The 22,505-nt window shown below is 38.2% G+C and overlaps 1 protein-coding gene across 1 annotated transcript in view; it reads left to right on the forward strand.

Moving 5' to 3' along the window:
• Positions 1-22,505, forward strand: part of KIF4A (kinesin family member 4A) — a 118,484-nt gene that overhangs the window by 65,315 nt on the left and 30,664 nt on the right. The window contains exons 14-20 of the mRNA XM_080795062.1: positions 2,488-2,544; positions 3,565-3,750; positions 9,417-9,520; positions 10,824-10,968; positions 11,718-11,828; positions 19,402-19,485; positions 20,048-20,161. Coding sequence (XP_080651188.1) covers positions 2,488-2,544; positions 3,565-3,750; positions 9,417-9,520; positions 10,824-10,968; positions 11,718-11,828; positions 19,402-19,485; positions 20,048-20,161 — 801 coding nt within the window. The remainder of the gene's footprint in view (positions 1-2,487; positions 2,545-3,564; positions 3,751-9,416; positions 9,521-10,823; positions 10,969-11,717; positions 11,829-19,401; positions 19,486-20,047; positions 20,162-22,505) is intronic.

Here is a 22,505-nt window from a genome sequence, read left to right on the forward strand (position 1 = left end):
AGGAAACCCATGGAAACCAGTCGTTAACAGAAGAGAAGGCATTTCCGCAGTGAGGATCTGGTGATATGAATGGTGCCTGGCGTGCCTCTAGAGGGAAGTCGCTAGTGGTGGCTGACTCACAGGGACTCTGTAGAATTGCTGAATCTGCCACGAAAATTCACTTGGCGCCTGAAACAAGAAGGTACTAAAGATTGCCATAAGATGATAAAGCCCTTCCCTGGCTTCCCTCCACTATCATAGTTAGGCAGAGTAAACCCCTTTGCCCAGGGCTCCTACTGGACTCTTGAATCAGAGTTCTCCATGTCTATTGTTTGGGGACCCTCCCAGCTACATATTTTTTGGAAATACACAACAACGTATCCTGTGGCTTTTATTAAGACTCACTACAGTGAAAGCAAAATGTTTCAAATGTAAGTGCTTGTGCCCTTCGTTCTGGATTAAAACTATTTTTATTTTAAGTGACGGGTGAACACCCCCTTTTTAGTAAGGAAGGCAACCATTGTTCCCAAATCTTCCCCCTGGGGCTTTAAGCACTAAACTGTACCATTTCTTCCTTTAAAACACAATTCAAACAAACCTCCTTGCTGTAGTCACCTGTGAGGAAATTCATGCAGTCCTTTCACTTCCCACAAAATCGAATTTTATTGTTGCTGTTTTTACCCCCTCCTCTAAGACCGTTTCCATAAAAAGCATCTTGCATGCCCAGTAATGGTATGGCCTACTGCCTCCAAGTGTGAACTTCATATGGGAGGGTATTGCTGGTTAATATAATATAGCTCAGTGTACCCTAGCTTGTTTCCCTGACCATCGCCTTCAGCAAATCATGTATTTTTACCTTACAAGAGGTTCTCCATTGCAGCCTTAGAATGAGAGAAAGCCTGTTAGGTTGAAATAAATCCTATTGTCATGTATTTGTATTTAGGATTATGAAGGCAGAATCGTACCATGTTCATGTAGAACATGTCACCAAAGCTTAAACTTTCACATTACAAAATTTTATTGGGCCACAGACCAAAAGGTAAACCCACAGTAACATGTCTTCTTCAAAGATTAACCCATCTACTTTGATCCTGACCCTCTGGAAGGTACTAGAAAAAAGTCTCCAAAAGCCAATGTTACAGGCTTTGCTAATCTAGGATAGGTCTATAAGTAGGCCATTTACTGAAACTGAAAATCGGAGAGAAAAGAAGGGGTAACTGTTATTCTATAGTATATTGAAGTGCTATTGTTCCAGAAGAGTCTCATGTCTGGCCCTTTGAGGATCATGAGTATTGTGATGATGAGAAGGGATATGGGAACAGTGGAGATTCCTCTGAATTTTCTTTGAGTCTCATTGATTGGGAATTTCTGGGCAGGGAAGTGCTTTACAAATAGCACTTAACTAAGGGCCTCTTTGCTCCTCGCCTTGAAGGTACTGAGATTCAAGTTTCAAAAACTATGTAATGTTTCACTGGACTGATGCAGACATTCTGTGTGCTAACCCTGAATTCTTTCTTTGCTGTTGAGCCAATATCTTCTTCACCTATGACCTTTTTAATCATGTGACTTCCTGAAAAGAATCCTTTCTTCCCAGGGCTTGCAGAATCACTTAAACAGAAGTGGTAATCCATACGGCCCAATGCCAAATAAAGCCTAACTAAATTCCAGTGGGGGAAAACAGAGCTCACTCGTATGACAGTCTATGAACAAATTGGTCCTAATACATGGTTTTAGGTTCCCCTTTTAGATGGTGGTTGTTCCAGTGCCCAAAAGAGGAATAGCCCTTCTCTGGAAGGGAATCAGTGCTTACCCTTTCCCTTCAAGTAACCACTACCTGGAATAGCTGTTGTATGATTGATTGGTTCTTATGTATATGAGGGAGAAAAGCTGCAGGATCTTTGTCTGACTTCATGAGCACATCTTTCTGGGGTGTCTACCTGTGGAATGTATCTCCTAGTGTAGGCTCTTGCTACCTCGACTGACTATAAAAACAAACAAACAAACAAAAAAAAACACAAAATAACCTTTCATTCTATTCACTTTTCTACTGCATTACCTTTATTTCATATGTCTGTTTTTAGGGTGGTATGTCCATGAGAACTGGCTAGACCCATATATCATAGAGGTAGACTTGGTGGTAAAAACATAAAGAAAGAGTAGAGTCTATAAAATGGGTTAAACTTTGGCCTGTGAGAACGGCTAATGTTTCACTCTGGACCGTTGATCTCTGACAGAGCAGGAGAGGTGCAATAAATATGCCAATTGCCACATGACCTCCCCCCCCTTTTTTTTACAACAAGTACACAATTGACCTTATAACAAGGATAGACTTAAGAGGTGGGAACTGGAAATCTGTGGTTTGGGTGTATATATACCACAAAATGGGTCCAGCGCCTTAAACAGTCTCTACATACACTTGAAAAAAAAACTGAATAAGCAATATAAAATCCACTAGTAAGCTTCACTTCAGAGTCTCTTCCTAAACTGAAACATCATTTGTCATTGTAGGATGAAACTGTTGCTTGCATGGCTGCAGCCATTGATACTACAGTGGAACCAGAAGCTGTAAGTAATCGGCTTTGTGTAGAACTAGGAGCTTTAACTGTGCCATTTCCTGTAATGTATCACTCAGCTGAGGAAGAGCATCCCTGATTGCTACCATCGTCCATAGAATACCTTGGAAATCCAGAAATCTTTAGTGTAAATGTCAGCTTTGGAAAACCCCTAAATTGGATAGGCTCCATCTCTAATAGTATAAATTAGTGTAACCGGTGATGGATGGCAGGGCATCTCAAGGATGTCATTTTCCTTATTTGCAATCTGGCTTACAGATTCCTTGTTAGATGCTAGTATCCTGCATCTGCTGTCTAGCAAGTTAGAATGAGGAAAGGAACAAATCAGGAAATTTTGGCAGAGTCGAAAATGCATCAGAGAAGACGTGGAAGAGATTTTTTTTCTCATCATACTTTTTCTGTGGATGGGATGGTTAGGAGCTAAAAGAACCAAGGAGAATATCTGGAGTGTTCGAGTTGCAAGAATAGATAAAATGTACTAGATGTTGGCTAAAAGTTATAGAGTAAAGTCAGAATGGAAGACCAGACAATGGTTTGCTTGAGACATCTTTTCCCCCCTAAAATAAACATGTATCAGTATTTTTCATATTCTGAAAGAAGAAAGATAGATAAATCAGGTGCCAGAGGTGAGCTCTGTGAGAATAAATGAAGCCTCTTCTCCATTGCCACCATTCCTAAAGTGCCATTTCCAGAACTCTTTCTCCTGTAAAGACCCCTTAGAATGAGACAAAAGCTAAGAAATGTTAGCCTGATCAATAAAGGAAAGAGCAAGAAACTTAGTGTGCTCTAGAAGGGTCAGTTAAAGGATATAAGAAATAAGGTGCCGTGAGCACAGGGAAATAGCCTAGGCTCAATTCATCTTATATGTTTAATGCAAATCTACAAGAAGCCATATTTTTAAAAGAACGGTGGTACTAGTAATGGAGAGGTGGCTGTGAGACCTGATGAAGCAGGACCTAAGGAACTCCAATGGCTTCTTTCTCTTACAAATCATTATCCTGATCTTTTCTAGCAAGTGGAAACCAGTCCAGAGACCAGTAGATCTTCTGATGCTTTCACTACTCAGCATGCTCTACGTCAAGCTCAGATGTCTAAGGAGCTTGTTGAGTTGAATAAAGCCCTTGCACTGAAAGAGGCCCTCGCCAGAAAGATGACTCAGAATGACAGCCAACTACAGCCCATTCATTTCCAGTACCAGGTAAGATATTTACTAGAGCAGCATTTGTTCATGTCTACCATCTCTCTTTAATTGTTTGGAAAGAGAACAGGCACACTGTTGGTGCTATTTGTGATGATGATGAGACAACATAATGAGTGTTGTTTTTTTTTGTTTTGTTTTTTCAAAAAATGATACATTCAGGATAGGGAACCTGCCATTTTGTTTCATTTAATCTAATACCTTGCCTTATGCAATGGGTATTTAATAAATAGTTTGATAACATAATAATAAATGTAGTCCCTACTTGTAGAGAAATTTTGTTCTAGTAACTATGCTGAGAGTCTAAGAAAGATAGATCTCTTAGTAGATGGCCTTGGTTATAATGTGAATTAGGAGGAGACTTATAATGGGTATCATTTGGTTGGACAAATGGCTAGACTGTTTTTCCTAGTGGTAGTTCTAACTGGCCCCTGCTTATTAATAATCAGGTCTTTACTGAAAGACAAGTCTTTGGCTTTCAGGTTATTCCACAGAGTTACCCTTGCTCCAGACCTTGCTCCAGACCTGCTCCACTGTATCTCAGTGTTTCCCTTCCACCAAGTGATGTTACCAGTGCTGGTAAAGGAAAGGGTGGATTGTTTCCCTATCTAGTTATATCCTACCACCCTCAGGTCCTGTATGCTGGTATCAAGAAATCATTATCGTGTTCATGTGTTTCTACCACCAGCTCCCCTAAATTTCCAGAGTAAAAACAAGAAAAGTGTTTCTCCTAAATAATTTTCAACGCTTTTTTCCCTTGGGGTAGAGAATTCCCTTCGGGTATTCCAAAATAGTAACTGAGTTGCCATTAGAGGTTTTATTTCCTTTTTGTTATTACAGTCTTGTTTAACATTTTTTTAAACTTAATTTTTTGTTAATGTCAGATGCATATATATCATTTGTAAAAGCCAAACAGGGTGCCTGGGTGGCTCAGTGGGTTAAGCCTCTGCCTTCAGCTCAGGTCATGATCTCAGGGTCCTGGGATTGAGTCCTGCATCGGGCTCTCTGCTCGGCAGGGAGCCTGCTTCCTCCTCTCTCTCTCTCTCTCTCTCTCTCTCTCTCTGTGCCTCTCTGCCTACTTGTGATCTCTCTCTGTCAAATAAATAAAATCTTTAAAAAATAAAAAAAATACCCAGTAGTGCAATTGCAGGGTCATAGGGAAGCTCTATTTTTAATTTCTTGAGGAATCTCCACACTGTTCTCCAAAGTGGCTGCACCAACTTGCATTCCCACCAACAGTGTAAGAGGGTTCCCCTTTCTCCACATCCTCTCCAACACACGTTATTTCCTGTCTTGCTAATTTTGGCCATTCTAACTGGTGTAACATGGTGTGGTGTAACTGGTGTAACTCAATGTGGTTTTAATTTTAATCTCCCTGATGGCTAGTGATGATGAACATTTTTTCATGTGTCTGATAGCCATTTGTATGTCTTCATTGGAGAAGTGTCTGTTCATATCTTCTGCCCATTTTTTAATATGATTGTCTGTTTTGTGTGTGTTGAGTTTGAGAAGTTCTTTATAGATCCTGGATATCAATCTTTTGTCTGTACTGTCATTTGAAAATATCTTCTCCCATTTCGTGGGTTGCCTCTTTGTTTTGTTGACTGTTTCCTTTGCTGTGCAGAAGCTTTTGATCTTGATGAAGTCCCAAAAGTTCATTTTTGCTTTTGTTTCCTTCGCCTTTGGAGACATATCTTGAAAGAAGTTGCAGTGGCTGATATCAAAGAGGTTACTGCCTATGTTCTCCTCTAGGATTCTGATGGATTCCTGCCTCACGTTGAGGTCTTTCATCCATTGCGAGTTTATCTTTGTGAATGGTGTAAGAGAATGGTCGAGTTTCATTCATGGACGGGACTGGAAGAGATTATGCTAAGTGAAATAAGTCAAGCAGAGAGAGTCAAGTATCATATGGTTTCACTTATTTGTGGAGCATAACAAATAATATGGAGGACAAGGGTAGATGGAGAGGAGAAGGGAGTTGAGGGAAATTGGAAGGGGAGGTGAACCATGAGAGACTATGGACTCTGAAAAACAACCTGAGGGTTTTGAAGGGGCGGGGGGTGGGAGGTCGGAGGAACCAGGTGGTGGGTATTAGGGAGGGCACGGATTGCATGGAGCACTGGATGTGGTGAAAAAACAATGAATACTGTTACGCTGAAAAGAAATAAAAAATTAAAAAAATAAATAAATAAAAATAAAAATAAAAAAAATAAAAGCCAAACAGTACAATAATCAGAAAAATGAAATCAATCCGTGCCTTACTACTTTCTCCCCTATTCCCTAGGCTTATACTTTAAATTCTTTAAGCTGTTCCTTCTGACACTTACCTTATTTTTGTAGATGAGAGTTGGTAGTATAATACGTTAATTTAAAAATCTTAGATGTTATTGCAAATCAAAACCACAATGAGATATCACATCATACCTGTCAGAATGACTAAAGTCAAAAACACAAGAAACAACAAGTGTTGGTGAGGATGTGGAGAAAAAGGAAACCTCATGCACTGTTGATGGGAATGCAAACTGGTACAGCCACTGGGGGAAAAACGTATAAAATTGCTCAAAAGATTAAAAATAGAATTACTTTAGGGTCACCTTTGTGGCATAGTCGGTTAAGTACTGACTCTTGGTTTCGGCTCAGGTTGTGATCCCAGGGTCCTAGGATGGAGCCCCACACTGGGCTCCCTGCTCAGAGGGGAGCCTGCTTCTCCCTTTCCCTCTGCCTACCATTCCCCCTGCTTGTAGTGTCTCTCTCTCTTTCTCTGTAAAGTAAATAAATTTAAATCTTTTTTTTTAAAAAAAAAAAAGAGGAAACGGGCGCTTGGATGGCTCAGTGGGTTAAAGCCTCTGCCTTCAGCTCAGGTCATGGTCCCAGGGTCCTGGGATCAAACCCTGCATCGGGCTCTCTGCTCAGCAGGGAGCCTGCTTCCTCCTCTCTCTCTGCCTGCCTCTCTGCCTGCTTGTGATCTCTGTCAAATAAATAAATAAAATCTTTTAAAAATAATAAAATAAAATAAGAGGAAACAAATTCTTATTGTAAACAGTACCTTTTCATCACGTGTAAATCACTCTCTGAGAAATAAATGTAGTTTCTTGTTCTAAGTATTTTTTAAAAGATTTTATTTATTTATTTGAAAGAGAGAGAGACACAGCGAGAGAGGGAACACAAGCAGGGGGAGTGGAAGAGGGAGAAGCAGGCTCCCCACTGAGCAGAGCCCGATGCGGGGCCTGATCCCAGAACCCTGGGATCATTACCTGAGCTGAATGCAGACACTTAACGACTAAGCCATCCAGGTGCCCCCTAAGTATTTTTCTTTTTATCACTGAAGAATTGCTATAGAAAAACTTGAGGAGGTATAGGTTCTGATTAATGAAGATTGTCATGAGTTCTAGTAACCCAGGACTCAACTCCCTTTGTGGAGTCAGACAGTTTTGACTAAATGTGGCATATATTTAATGAAAAGATACTATTCCTCACCCATCCAATTGGTAAAAAATTTTGAAGTCTTGTAATATGAAATGTTGGTAAGGGTGTAGGGACACAAGTACTCCCCTACTTAGCTAGCAAGAGTATAAATTGGAATAGCCACTTTAGAGGAAAATTTAGCAGCAGTATCTATGAAAATTAAAGTGTATACCCCCGTGACTCTAATTCCACATGTTCTTACCCTAGAAAAACCTTGCACATGTGCACAGAAGGCATACACAAGAATATTTCATTATGGCAAAAACATGAGTTAGATCTATATGCAATGATAAAAATAAATCTCTAAGACTGGAAAAAAGCAAGTTACAGAATAATATATACATACAGTGTAATTCTACTTTGCACATTTCAATAGGTACGCACTCACAAATATGCACATGTATGCGTGTGTATGTATATATTATTTTTCTATCTACATAAATACTCTAGACATTTGCTACAATGTACTTATGTATTTATTAGCTATATATATATATATTAACATCTTTACGTGTATGTGTGAATATCTAGAAAAAATGTCTGAAAGATCTGGACTAGGCTGATAACCATGGTTAGTTCTGGATAGGGGACTGGAATTTTGGAAGAGTAGGGCAGCGGAGGGAACATGCCCTTTATATGTATTATTTGGATTATTTTTTTTACCACAGTGTTTTCATGTGTTACTTCCCTAAGTATACACACACAATATTGCCAGTTGAAATATGCAAGGTAACTATAAAGCAATGAGATTGATTTTCATTGGGTACTAGTGTGGCTCAGGAGATTTTGTGGAAAACAGCTCTTGCCTATTTAGAAAGCTTCTCTGATACAGCCTCACCCAACCTGCCTCTTTGTGTCATTTCAATACTGATCTAAGATCCGCACATAATCTTCTTGGCTAACAACCACTCATTCAGACAGTCTCCTCAAAGTTTTTGGTTATGAGAACAGGAAGGGATCTATTGGATTTTCCTAATCTTAGAAATGACTAAAATTCAGTTTCTGAAATTCATTTCCTAAATGCATGCAGAACTGCAGTTGGTATTAAATATATATGTTTAAAAGTTCTGAATATAAGGATGTTTGTGCAGCCCTTTTCTATTTACAAAATGTCATAACTTTTTTTATCTTACTTTATCTCCCCAACAACCCTGGAGGTAAGTAGTGTTGTTAATTGTTTACATAGATAGGGAAACTCTCTCGGGTCCCCAAGACCACCCCCAGGTTTGACAATTTGCCAGGATGACTCAAAGGACTTGGCCTATAGTCATACAGCTATGAGATATTACAGTGGAAGGATAAAAAACAGAATCAGCAAAGGGAATAGGCACATGGGGCAAAGTCTGAAAGAAACCAGATGCAAGCTTCTAAGAGTCTTCTCCCAGTGGAGTAACACAATATTTATTATATTATATATATAATATATATATAATATATATATATAAATATATATATATTATATTTATTATATTATATTATATTATTTAATTCCTCTAGCAATGGGTTGTGACAACATGTGTGAAATGTTGTCTATCAGGGAAGCTCCCTGGAGTCTAGGAGTCCAGGGATTTTTTTTAAGGTTTTGTTTTCATTCCAGTGAGTTAACATACAGTGTAATATTAGTTTCAGGTATACAATATGGTGATTCAAAAATTCCATACAACACCCAGTGCTCATCACAAGTGCCCTCCTTAATCCCCATCACCCATTTCACCCACCTCTCCTCTGGTAGCCATCAGTTTGTTCTCTATGGTTAAGGGTCTCTTGCTTGGCATAATGAGTCACTCTTATCAAAAAGGATGGAAACCCTATCAAAACCCAAGTTTGCACACCTGAGCCGAAGACCAACCTTGCAAGCAGCGCTTTTTTAAGAACAGCAATATCAGGCCTGCTATATTAACTCTTTTCTGCATAGAAACTAAGGCTAAAAGGAGATGAAATGACTTCCCTTAAGATATTTAGATATTAAATGCTAGACTCAAGGTTCAAACCCAGGCTTTTGGATTCCAAGTTTATACTTTTCCTACTATGTAACTTTAATCTCCTTAAATCAAGTACAGGTGTTTTTAGTGTGCGATTAAAGTGGTAAAATTGAATACATAATTCCTCAAGAGATGGAATGTTGAAGTGATTTTCTTTATTTTAAGTGAGTCTCTTCCCATGCTTTCTAATGCTTTCTCTCTGACCTATAACATTTCTAGGATAACATAAAAAATCTAGAAGTAGAAGTCATCAATCTGCAAAAGGAAAAAGAAGAATTGGTTCTTGAACTTCAGACAACAAAGAAGGATGTCAACCAAGCCAAGTAAGAATACATCCAATAAGTATTATGTCAAGTCCTTACTATGTGTGAGGAGTTATAAAGGAAATAGAGAAGAGAAGAGCCATTTTCTGCCCCCACAGGGTTTACACCTAGTTGTGGAGAGGAGATCTCAACAGAAGAAAAGTTAATTGAGATTTATAACAGTACCTCATGATGTCAGTAAAAGAATGCCATAGCAGCATGTGCTTAGTAGCTAGATAAATTTCCTAGGCAGTAATTGCTTCAAGAGTTCAGAGTCAGGAGATACCAGTTTAGCTCAGCATGATCAAGAAAGGCTTTATGAGAAGTTAGCATTTGAGCTGGATTCTGAAAGATTATCAGACCTACCTGACAGCTACAGTTTCTTTGTCCCTCCACTGATGGCCAATTAGCTTGTCAATAGAATTAATGTCCAGGCTAGTAAATGAAAGAACAATCTAGCCATCCTTTAGACAGTTAAGAATAAAATCAAGGGGCACCTGGGTGGCTCAGTTGGTTAAGTGACTGCCTTCGTCTCAGGTCATGATCCCAGGGTCCTGGGATTGAGCCCCACCTCTGGCTCCTTGTTCAGCGGGGAGCCTGCTTCTACCTGCTACTCCGCCTGCTCTTGCTCTCTCTCTTTCTCTGTATCAAATAAATAAATAAAAATTCTTTAAAAGGTGGGGAGATAAAATCAAGACAGAGGTGCCCAGGGTGGCTCAGTCGGTTAAATGTCAGACTCTTGATCTCAGCTTAAGTCTCGATCTCGAGGTCATGAGTTCAAGCCCCACTTTGGGCCCCACGCTGGGCATGGAAGCTACTTAAAAAAATAATAATAAAGAATAAAACCAGGACAGATAACCAGAATATCCTCCTCTTCCTCAGACCTCTTCCTCATTGGCTATTCTACCTTCTTTTTACTCAGTGACTCAATTATATCTCTGTTAAGTCTAATGTTCATGTTCTTAAATGTTATGCTGAATGTTTGCTTTCTATCTCAGACTAGTGTAATAATCATTAGAATTATTCCTTTACAGCTAAACTAAAGTGAAATATCCTCAAAGAACCATCCTTTTAGCATAGTCGGGGGAGTGATGTATTGAGTCAATTGCATTGTTATACACTCAAAAAATTTGTTGTTTTACTCTTTGTATTGAGCTTCCATTACTGAGACCGTTTGGGTGGTTATTCTTTATTTAAAGATGACTATGTGACCAGTCATCTCTTTTATATATATCAGGATTGTGAACCTGGGAGTCGAATACTATGTATTTTGAAGTCAGGCTTTGCTGCTCCTAGTCTTCATTCCCATGGCATCTGTTTTTAGGTTGAGTGAGCGCCGCCGTAAACGTCTCCAGGAGCTAGAGAGTCAAATGGCTGATCTGAAGAAGAAACTGAATGAACAGTCCAAACTCCTGAAGCTGAAAGAATCCACAGAGCATACCGTTTCCAAACTGAACCAGGAGATACGGGTAATAAACTCTCATCCTTGTGTTTATTTCGTTAAAACGTACAAACATAGGTGTTCCATTTAGAATCATACTACAGAGGTGTTGTCAGGTGAGAAAGTAGCAGGCAGGGCCATCATTTCAAATGTGTGACCCTCCACAAATGTCCCTTTTACAGGACATTGTCCTGGTAGTCACGGAGAATCTGAATGACAAAACCCTGCTTGAGCATTCAGGCGCTTAATGTGAGCATCTGGGAAACCAAAGGAGAAAGATACCTCGATATTTTGTGGTGATATCCTAACCACCTTCCATGATTATGTACAATTATTTTGTAAAGTAGTTGCAAAGTGAGGACACCTGGAAAATATTTTCAGCCATTGAATGTCCGACTTCTGACATCTGCGAGTTGGAGTCATAGGCTGCTTATACTGAAACCTTTAGAATCCACTGGTTGCTAGGTGGATTTGTCCTTGAGGCTTAGGAGATATTTCCTTGAAAATTCATTTATATACAAAGAATTTCGGGCTGGATTTAGCTGTTGGTACATTTTTTTTTTAATTTCTTCAGCATGTTCGTTCATGTAGTCTATACTTGGAAACCCCTTGCAAGCATAGCAAGGGGGTACTGCAAGCCTAATCAGAAAATCTGTTGGCAGCCTTCTCAGCTTAGCTCTGGGTTTTCTCTCTTCTTAATAGTTAGTCTATCCATCTGCACATCAGCCTAGAATAAGTGCAGATGACTAATACTTGTACTGGGTTTTGTTTTTACAGGTGATGAAAAGCCAGCGGGTACAGTTAATGCGTCAGATGAAAGAGGATGCTGAGAAGTTTAGACAGTGGAAACAACAAAAAGACAAAGAAGTAATCCAGTTAAAAGAACGAGTAAGTAACTACAACTTTTCAAAGGCCCACCTCATAAACCCTTCTCTGCGCTGATTAACATTAAAGCTTTTCTTCAAACAACTGGTTATCTCCAAAAAAATGTGACACATTCATAAAGTTAACAGGTATTTCTTAAACATCTACCATGTGCAAGGTACTACCCACTAGATACCATGGAAAATAGAAAAATGAGTAGTATATGAGCTCTGCCCTTGAAGAATGTCTTAATCTAAATGGGAAGGTGAGACATAGCATGGTTTTCTCTAACTGAAGGAATTAAGAGATCTGTGCTTTACGAAAGGCCTAAAACACCAAGGCAATTAAGAAAGGAAAGCATATTTCCAGTTAGAGTGAAAACATGACAGCTGAACAGGCCTTGAATAATAGGGAGGATTTTGATAGAGACAGGTACAGGCATTCCAGATAGATGGAACAGCAGGAGCAAAGACACAGAGATGACAGCTTTATAAGTATATTCAAGGAATGATGAATGGTCCTGGTGGGATGAAGGATAGTAGAAGAGTCCATCAGAAAGACAAAATGAAGCTGGATTGTTAAAGATCTAAGAAGTTTGAACTTTATATTGTTAGCAGCGTAAAGATTTTTAAGGTTTTTGAGAAACAAAGTTATATCAGCCAAGTACGGCTTTAGAAAGATACATCTGAGAGTAACATGTTTAACAAACTGAAGTATTGAGAAACTGGAGGCCAGAACACAAGTTAAGAACATATCACATCATCCAGAAAGATAGTAAGGGCCTGAATTAGAGTAGTAACAGTATTTTTGGAAAGGACATTGATATGGGCACATTTTTAGAATTGGCCAGAATGTGATACATTGGGTCAAGAAATAAGGAAAAGTTCTTTTTGAATGGTGGCAAGAGTAGCTTTGTGAACACTCTTCTCGGCAAAAAAGCATAACTAATGAAATGTATTTTTTTTTAAAAAGCCATTAGAAGTCTCTATATGTCCTGAAGGGCATATAGCAAAGAAAATGTCTTCAAGGAAATCTAGCAAACCTCAGTAAGAAGCAAGAGTCTGTGGCCCTTGAACCACAATCAGCTCACTCCCCTCACTCCTCAACTTCCAGTCTATGGCTATGGTTTCCTCTGTTTCATCCTCCCTACCCCCAGCTTCATGTTGCTGAGGTTCTATTTCAGGCAAGAGCAACCAAGATGGTCTGGGGATCCTTTCTCATACCAGCCCATGTGTGTAGGGCAGAAGCTCTACTCTTGCTACAGAAGGCCAGGAGTACTAGGGCCTGATTACCCCAACCCATATAATCATAGGATGGTAGGTTCCATGTCAGGAGAGGCAAGCCAAGAAAAACAGTGTATGGCCCCTGCCCAGCACCCCCTCATAGAACAGAGAAATCACTCAGGGAAGTGGACTACTATCCCCCACTCCCCAGTCCTGAGCAGTGGTACAGAGGTTCTGTCAAGGGGGAGGGCAGGCCACTGGAATAGCCATAGGAATGCAGCCCTCCCTGAGGGGCTCTCTTTATTTGGGGACAGAGTTTAGGGAAGTTAAAACCTAAAGGAGCTGTCAAAAATCATGGAAATTTTGGTGGTGACCAATTAAGAGTGGTAGCTCTGCAAGAACAATAAGTGAAACAACAGTAAAAATATTCGAAGATATAATGGCTAAAATTTTTCTAAATTTGCTGCAAAAAAAAAATCTACACATCCAGGAAGCTCAATGAACTCCAGAATAAATGCAAAGGTATCTACACCAAGGCACATTATGTCAAAATGCTGAAAGGCAAAGACAGAAAAAAATTGACAACAGCAAAAATTGACTCATCACATACAAGCAACCCCCAATAAAATTAACAGCCGAATTCTCATTAAAAACAGTGAAGGCCAGAAGACAGTGGGGCAACATATTCAAAGTGTTGAAGTCAAATACTACCAACCAAGGATTTTATAGACAACGAAGTTTTCTTCTAAAAATGAAGAGAAGGGGCACCTGGGTGGCTCATTCAGTTAAGCGTTTGCCTTCAACTCAGGTCGTGATCCCAGGGTTCTGGGATTGAGCCCAGCATCAGGCTCCCCGCCAAGCAGGGAGCTCCCCTACTTGGCGGGGTGCCTGCTTCTCCCTTTCCCTCTATCCCTCTGCCTGCTTATGCCCTCTCTCTCTTGCTCTCAAATGAATAAAACCCAACAGACGAATGGATAGAAAAGATATGGTCCATATATACAATGAAATATTATGCCTCCATCGAAAGGATATACCCAACTTTTGTATCAACATGGATGGGACTGGAGGAGATTGTGCTAAGTCAAGCAGAGAAAGTCAATTATCATATAGTTTCACTTACTTGTGGAGCATAAGGAATAACATGGAGGACATTAGGAGAAGGAGAAAAAAAGTGAATTGGGGGAAATCAGAAAGGAAGATGAACCATGAGAGACTGTGGACTCTGAGAAACAAACTGAGGGTTTTGGAGGGGAGGGGGATGGGAGGTTGGGTGAGCCTGGTGGTGGGTATTAAGGAGGGCACGTATTGCATGGGGCACTGGGTGTGATGCATAACCAATGAATCTTAGAACACTGAAAAAATTAAATTAAAAGAAAAGAAATAAAGACATTTCCAGATAAACAAAAGCTAAGTGATCTTATTTTGGCAGACCTACCTTACAAGAAATACTAAAAGAACTTTGGACTGAAAGCAAGTGATACTAGACAGTAATTTGAATCAACACATACACACACACACACACAGACACAGAAAACACAAAGAGTACCAGTAAAGGTATTATTGTGGGTAATTCTAAAAGTATAGTTGTGTATTTCTTCTCCCTTCTCTTAACTGATTTAAAAAGCAATTATATAAAATAGTGTTTATGTAATTGTATTGTTGGGCCTATAACATATAGAAATATATTTGACAAAGTAGGTGACTGGGAGCAAAGTTGTATTTGAGTAAAGAAATGACATTAGGTGGTAACATGAATCTAGAGTTAGTAACAAGGAGAGCCAGAAATGGTAAATAAGAACAAATTCTATAAATATATATTTGTTCTTCTTTCATCTCAGCTTATTCAAAGGATAAATTATATAAAGCAATATTAATAATAATGAATTATGTGGTTATATAGAGTTATACTTTACATAACAATCATAGCATAAAAAGGGAAGAGAACAGAGTATATAGGAACTACGTTTCTATATCTCGCTGAAATTAAGTTAATATAAATCTGAAGTAGATTCTTATAGAAAGTTTATTATAAGTACTAGGGCAATCATTAAGATAATAACTCAAGGAGCACCTGGGTTGCTCAGTTAAGCATCTGCCTTCAGCTTAGGTCGTGATCCCAGGGTCCTGGGATTGAGCCCTGCAATGGGCTCCCCACTCAGTGGGAGGCCTGCTTCTCCCTCTCCCTCTGCCTGCTGCTCCCCCTGCTTGTGTGTGCTCTCTCTGTCAAATAAATAAATAAAATCTTCAAAAAAAGAAAATAACTCAAAAATAGAGTGAAATAATCATTAAAGGAATCAATACGCTACCCTAAAAAATATTCACTTAATGTAAAAGAAAATAGTAAAGGAAGAATGGAAGAACAAAAAAGATATATTTTTAAAAAAGTAAACTTGAAAAGATGATTCCAAACATATCAATAATAACATAAGGTGAATAGATTAAACCGTCTACTCAAAAGGTAGAAATTGTCAGTCTGGATTTAAAAAATCCAAGATTTGGGGCACCTGGGTGGCTGAGTGGGTTAAAACCTCTGCCTTCGGCTTGGGTCGTGATCTCAGGGTCCTGGGATCGAGCCCCGCATCGGGCTATCTGCTTGGCAGGGAGCCTGCTTCCCTTTCTCTCTCTGCCTGCCTCTCTGCCTACTTGTGATCTGTCTGTCAAATAAATAAATAAAATCTTTTAAAAAAATAAATAAAAATAAAATAATAAAAATTCCAAGATTTATAACAAGATATGCTGTCTACAGAAGACACATAATGGATTCAAAGATACAAAGAAGCTGAAAGTAAAAGTTGGAAAAAGATCTACCATTGAAACACCAACTATAAAAAAGCTGATGTCAAAATACACTTTAAAACACAAAATATTACTGGAAATAGAAAGGAACATTTTATAATGATACAAGAGTCAGTCCATCGGGAGGATATAACAATTATAAAAAAAAAATATGCACCTAACAACAAAGCCTCAAAATATGTGAAGCAAACACCAACAGAAATGAAGGGAGAAAAAGACAAATCAATAATAATATTTGGATATTTCAGTACCTCACTTTCAAAATGGATAGAACAACTAGGCACAAGAACAGCAAAGATATCAAAGATTTAACAATACTATAAACTAACTAGACCTAATAGACATCTGTAGACTACTCCAACAATAGCAGGGTATACAGTCTTCTCAAGAACACATAGGATAGTCTGTATGTTAGGCCATAAAACATGCCTCGGTAAGTTTAAAAGGAAAGAAAAAAAAGCTTAAAAGGAATAAAATAATATAAAGTATACTTTCCAACCACAGTGGGATGAAATAAATAACAGAAGGGAATTTGGGAAATTTACCAACATGAGGAAATTAAACAACATAGTCCTAATTAAATAAAAGGTCAAAGAAGAAGTCACATGAAAATTTTTTGATGAATAAAAACAAAGACATAATATACCAAAATTTATGGGTTGCAGCTAGACCAGTGTTTAGGGAGAAATTTGTAGCTGTTAATGTCTATATTAAAAATGAATAAGCATCTCAAATCAATAACCTAGACTTCCACTTTAAGACACTGAAAAAAGAAAAATGAGCAAACTAAACCCAAAGCTAGCAGATGGACAGAAATGTTAAAGGTTAGAGTGGAAATTAATAAAATAGAGAATGGAAAAAAATAATAGAGAAAATCAGTGAAACCAAAAATTGGACCTTGGAAATGATCAACAAATACGGACAAATCTTTAGGTAGCCTTAAGAAAAAGAGAGAAATTTATTACTAAAATTAGGAATAAAGAGAGGACATCACTACTGGTTTTCAGAATGAAAGGATCGTAAGGGAATACTATGAACAACTGTATGCCAACAAATTAAATAGCCTAAATGAAATGGGAAAAATTTTTGAAAGATACAAATTACTGAAACTGACTCAAGAAGAAATAGAAAATCTTTACAGGCCCATAACAAGAGATTAGTTTATTAATTTAAGATTTCCCAGAGGGCGCCTGGGTGGCTCAGTGGATTAAGCCTCTGCCTTCAGCTCAGGTCATGGTCTCAGGGTCCTGGGATTGAGGCCCACATCGGGCTCTCTGCTCAGCGGGGAGCCTTCTTCCTCCTCTCTTTCTCCTTGCCTCTCTGCCTACTTGTGATCTCTCACTCTCTTTCAAATAAATAAGTAAAATCTTCAAAAAAAAAAAAAAAAAAACTTCCCAGAAAGGGGGCGCCTGGGTGGCTTAGTCGGTTAAGCTTCTGATTCCTGATTTTGGCTCAGGTCGTGATTTCAGTGTCCTGGGATCAAGCCCCGATTTGGATTCTGTGCTCAGCAGAGAGTCTGCATGAGGATTCTCTCTTCCTCTGCTCCTCCTTCTACCCCTCCCCCTGCACTCGTGTGTGCATTCACTCTCTTGAATGAATGAATGAATGAATGAATGAATGAATGACTTACCAGAAAGAAAAGCCCTGGCCTGGATGGCTTCACTGGTGAGTTCTATCAGACATTTAAAGAACAAATGATAACAAATTTTCAGAAACGATTCCAAAAAAACAGAAGCAGGGGAAATATTTCCCAGCTCATTCTATGAGGCCAAGTACTTCTTGATACCAAAACCAAAGATATCTCAAGAAAACTATAGACAAATATCTCTTATAAATATAGATGTGAAAGTCTTCAACATCATACTAACAAATTGAATCTAGCAACATACAAAAAGAATGATACACCATGACCAAGTAGGGTTCATATGAAAAAAAAAAAAGATGTAAGCCTTCCTTAACATCTGAAAATCAGTTGATATATTACACCATATCAGTAGAATAAAGGACAAGAACCACATGATTATCTCAGCAGACAAAAAACACATTTGACAAAATCTATCACCCTTTCATAATAAAAACACTCAGGAAACTAGGGAACTTCCTCAACCTGTTAAAGGGCATTTATGAAAAACCTTCAGCTGACATCATAATAGGGAAAAAAAGAATACTTTCCCCCTAAGATCAGGAAGAAGACAAGAATATCCTTTCTTGTCACTTTTATTCCACATTGTCCTGAAGGTTCTAGCCAGGGCACTTAGGCAAGAAAAATTTATAAAAGACATCCAGATTGGAAAGGAAGAAGCAAAACTCTGTTAGCAGGTAACATGATTGTGTATGTATAAAATGCTAGAGAATCTACTAAAAAACTAGGAAAACTAATATATGAATTCATCAAGGTTGGAGGATATAAGCTCAATGTACAAAAGTCAGTTGTGTTTCTATACACTAGAAATGAATTTGAAAACGAAGAAAACAATTCCATTTACAATAGCATCAGTAAGAATAAAATGGTTAGGAATAAACTTAACAAATATAAAACTTATACACTAAATTCTATAAAACATCATTGAAATAAATAAATAAGTGGAAGGATGGCCCATGTTCATGGCTGGGAAGACTTAATATTCTTAAGATGGAATATCTATCCCCACCCCCACCCCCAAAAAAAACCATGGAATACTCTCCAGATTGAGCTACAGATTTAGTACAATCTCAATCAAAATTCTTACTGGCTTATTTGCAGAAATTCACATGCTGGTCCTAAAATTCATATGGAAAGGAAAGTGATCCAGAATAGTCATAACAATCCTGAAAGAGAAGAGTAAGTTTGGAGATGTCACATTTCCTGTTGGTAATACATCCATCACCTCACATAGTTACTTGGTTTTTTTTTTTTTTCAGTGTGGAGAGAACACTTAAGTTCTACTCCTTAGCAGATTTCAAGCATACAATCCAGTATTACTAACTATAGTCACTATTATATATAGATCCCCAGAACTTACTCATTTTATCACTGAAAGTTTGTACCCTTTGACCAACTTTTCCCTGTTTTCCCCACCCCCAGTTTCTGGTAACCACTAATACTCTCTGGTTCTATGAGTTTGACTTTTTTAGATTACACATATAAGTGAGATCATACAGTATTTGTCTTTCGTAGTTTGGTTTATGTCAGTTAACCATTATGACCTTTGGGTTCATCCATGTTGTTGCAAATGGCAGGATTTCCTTTTTGTTTGTGGCTGAATAATATTCCGCCATATACATATACCTCATTTTCTTTATCCATTCATCTGTCGACACTTATGTTGTTTCCATATCTTGGTTACTATGCATAATGCTGCAATGAATATGAGAATGCAGATACCTCTTCAAGGTACTGATTTCATATTTCATTTCCTTTGAATATATACCTAGTAGTTGGATTGCTAGATTATATGGTAGTTCTATTGTTATTTTTTGAGGAACCTCCATAATGTTTTCCATAATGACTATTACATTGAAAGGCTCTTTAGTTATGTTATAAGGTTTTATGTTAGCTAGCTTAATTGCAATTAAAAGCCTGACTTTTTTCTTCTCAGGACCGTAAGAGGCAATATGAACTGCTCAAACTTGAAAGAAACTTCCAGAAACAGTCTAATGTGCTCAGACGTAAAACTGAGGAGGTAAGAAAAACCAATCTACTAAGTCAAAAAACTTCCAGAAAAATCTAATGTACTCAGACATAAAACCAAGGAGGTAAGAAAATCCAGTCTACTAGGTCACTTTCAGGCTTAGGTGCTGATAAAGTAGTATCCCTTGAACGAGCCAGTGTCCTGAGAAACCAGTGATACCAATCTTGGCCAGCAATTCCTAAGTGTTAATCCCTGTTTATATGTCATGAACTGTGAGCAGAAAAAATCTGAAGAAAATGGTACTATTCGAATAAGGATTTTTTTTTTCCAATTGGGCTTACTTCCTTCCAAAAAAAAAAAATGCAGGGTAATATTGAGAAGTGACATTGCCAGACACTTTCAGTCCACAGTACTTCTTTGAAATGTGTACCTCTCCTAGGCTCTCAAGCAGTAGCTGTTCACCAGTATTATGTACACGGAGACTTAAAAGTTGATTCCTATAGGAATTCAGACCCATAGAATTTTTTCGTTTTTCTTTACTAAGAAAGAAAAATGGAAATTAAAATTTTTTTCACTCTTCAATTCGACATTACCATGAGCCATTTTTATTTAGGCAGCAGCTGCCAACAAGCGTCTCAAGGATGCTCTCCAAAAACAGCGGGAGGTCGCAGATAAGCGGAAGGAGACTCAGAGCCGTGGAATGGAAGGCACAGCAGCTCGAGTGAAGGTATGGACAGCTTACGCTGCCATTTTTCTTACCTACATCGGGGATAGGGAAAACAAGGAAAATCGCTTTATTTTGGTTTAGAATTAAACACTTCAAAATCTGAAGTCATACCCAAAAGCCTGATTTCCTAATGATACCTTTGAATATCTTTGAACAGATGTTAAAGACCAAGAGTAGAGAACCCTTTCCATCCCTGCCTCTACTGAGGTTCAGTTAATTTTTTAACAGTTTTACTGAGGTACAATTGACCTACAATAAACTGTACATATTTAAAGTGTACAATTTAATAGACTTTGACACAGATGCACCCATGAAATCAGTACCACAATCAGGACAATGTCTATGTCCCTCATGACCAAAACTTACTATGTTACAACTTTGTAATCCCTTTCTCCCCTCCCCAGTCCGTCCCTCTCCTTCCCCATTTCCAGGCAACAATTAATCTGCTTTCTGTCACTATAGATTAGTTTTTATTTTCTAGAATTGTGTAAAAATTGAATCATACCTATTTTCTTTTTCTGACTTTCATTCAACATTATTATATCAAGATTCATCGCTGTGGTTGTATGTCTCAATACTTCTTTCCTTTTTGTTGCTGAATGGCAGCCTGCTGATGGCTGTCCCACAATTTATTTATCTATTCACCTGCTGATGGACATTTCGTGGTGTTTCCAATTTTTTTTAAGATTTTATTTATTCAAAAATAAAAAAAAAGGAGGTCAGAACTTGAAGGGACACCTGGGAATATGTTAATTTAATGGCTGTATTACTCTGCTTGGAAAATAGCTTTATTAATGTTTTCTAAATATAAATGTGTACTCAGTGCAAAATAATCTGGAAATGCAAGAAAAGCTTTAAATAATAAAATTAGAAAGTGCTGATAAAAAAAAGGATTTTATTTATTCATTTGACAGACAGAGATCACAAGAAGGCAGAGAGGCAGGCAGGTAGAGGGGGAAGCAGGCTCCCTGCTGAGCAGAGAGCCCGATGCAGGGCCCAGTCCCAGGACCCTGGGATCATGACCTGAGCCGAAGGCAGAGGCTTTAACCCACTGAGCCACCCAGGCACCCCTGTGTTTCCAGTTTTTATTACAAATATTGTACTGAACCTTTATATACAAATCTTTGTATGGATATAGGTTTTTATTGGGGGTAGATAACCTAGGAGTGGACTGGCTGGCTCTTGCATATGGTAGGTGTATGTTTTAACTTTTAAGTGACTGCCAAAATTGTTTTCCAAGGTGGTTCTACCTTCTTACTAGCAATTTATGAGTGTTCTTGTGGCTGTAAATTCTTATGGATACTGAGTATGGTCAGTCTTTTAAATCTTAGGTATGCTAGTGAATGGGTAGTGGTACCTAATTGTGATTTTCGTTTTCACTTCCCTTATTATGACTAATGATGTTGAACATCTTTTCCTGTGCTTATTTGCCATAGTGATGCTTAGTGAAATATCTGTTCAAATCTTCCCCATTCTTTGAAAAGATTTTATTATTATAAGAGAGAGAGAACAAGCGGAGGAGAGAGGCAGAGTGAGAGGGAGAAGCAGGCTCCCTGCTGAACAGGAAGCCCAACATGTGGCACCCCAAAATTACCACCTGAGCCAAAGACAGGTGCTTAACTGATTGAGCCACCCAGGCACCCCATCTTCCCCATTTTTTAATTGGGTTGTCTTTTTTTTTTATTACTTTCAGTTACAATTCTTTATATATTCTAGATATATCTAACAAAGGACTTTTATGTTTTGTAAATTTCTCCTGGGCTATAGCTTGCCTTTCCCCTTTTTAACAGTGTCTTTTGAAGAGCAAGCCTTTTTAATTTTGATGCCATCCTTTTCATTGACATTTTTTTCTTTTATGCTTAATGGGTTTTATGACCTGTTTAAAAAATTATTGCCAAACCCAAGGTCACTAAGGTTTCCCCCTTAATTTTCTTCTAAAATTTTTTAAAATTTGAATTTAATTCAATTTTATTTATTTTATTTTTATTTTTTCATTATGTTCGATTAGCCAACATATAGTACATCATTAGTTTTTGATTTAGTGTTCAACAATTCATTAGTTTTGTGTAATACCCAGTGCTCATCACCACACATGCCCTCCTTAATTCCCATCACCCCGTTACCCCATCCCCCCACCCATCTCTCTTTTGTAAACCTCAGTTTGGTTCCTGGTGTCCAGAGTCTATCATAGTTTGCCTCTCTCTCTGATTTCTTCCCATTCAGTTTTCCTTCCCTTCCCCTCTGCGGTCCTCGGTGCTATTCCTTGTGCTCCACATATGAGTGAAATCATATAATTGTCTTTCTCTGCTTGACTTATTTCACTTAGCATAATCCCCTCTAGTTC

This window comes from Martes martes (genome assembly GCF_963455335.1).
Source record: "Martes martes genome assembly, chromosome: X".
NCBI classification, from domain to species: domain Eukaryota; kingdom Metazoa; phylum Chordata; class Mammalia; order Carnivora; family Mustelidae; genus Martes; species Martes martes.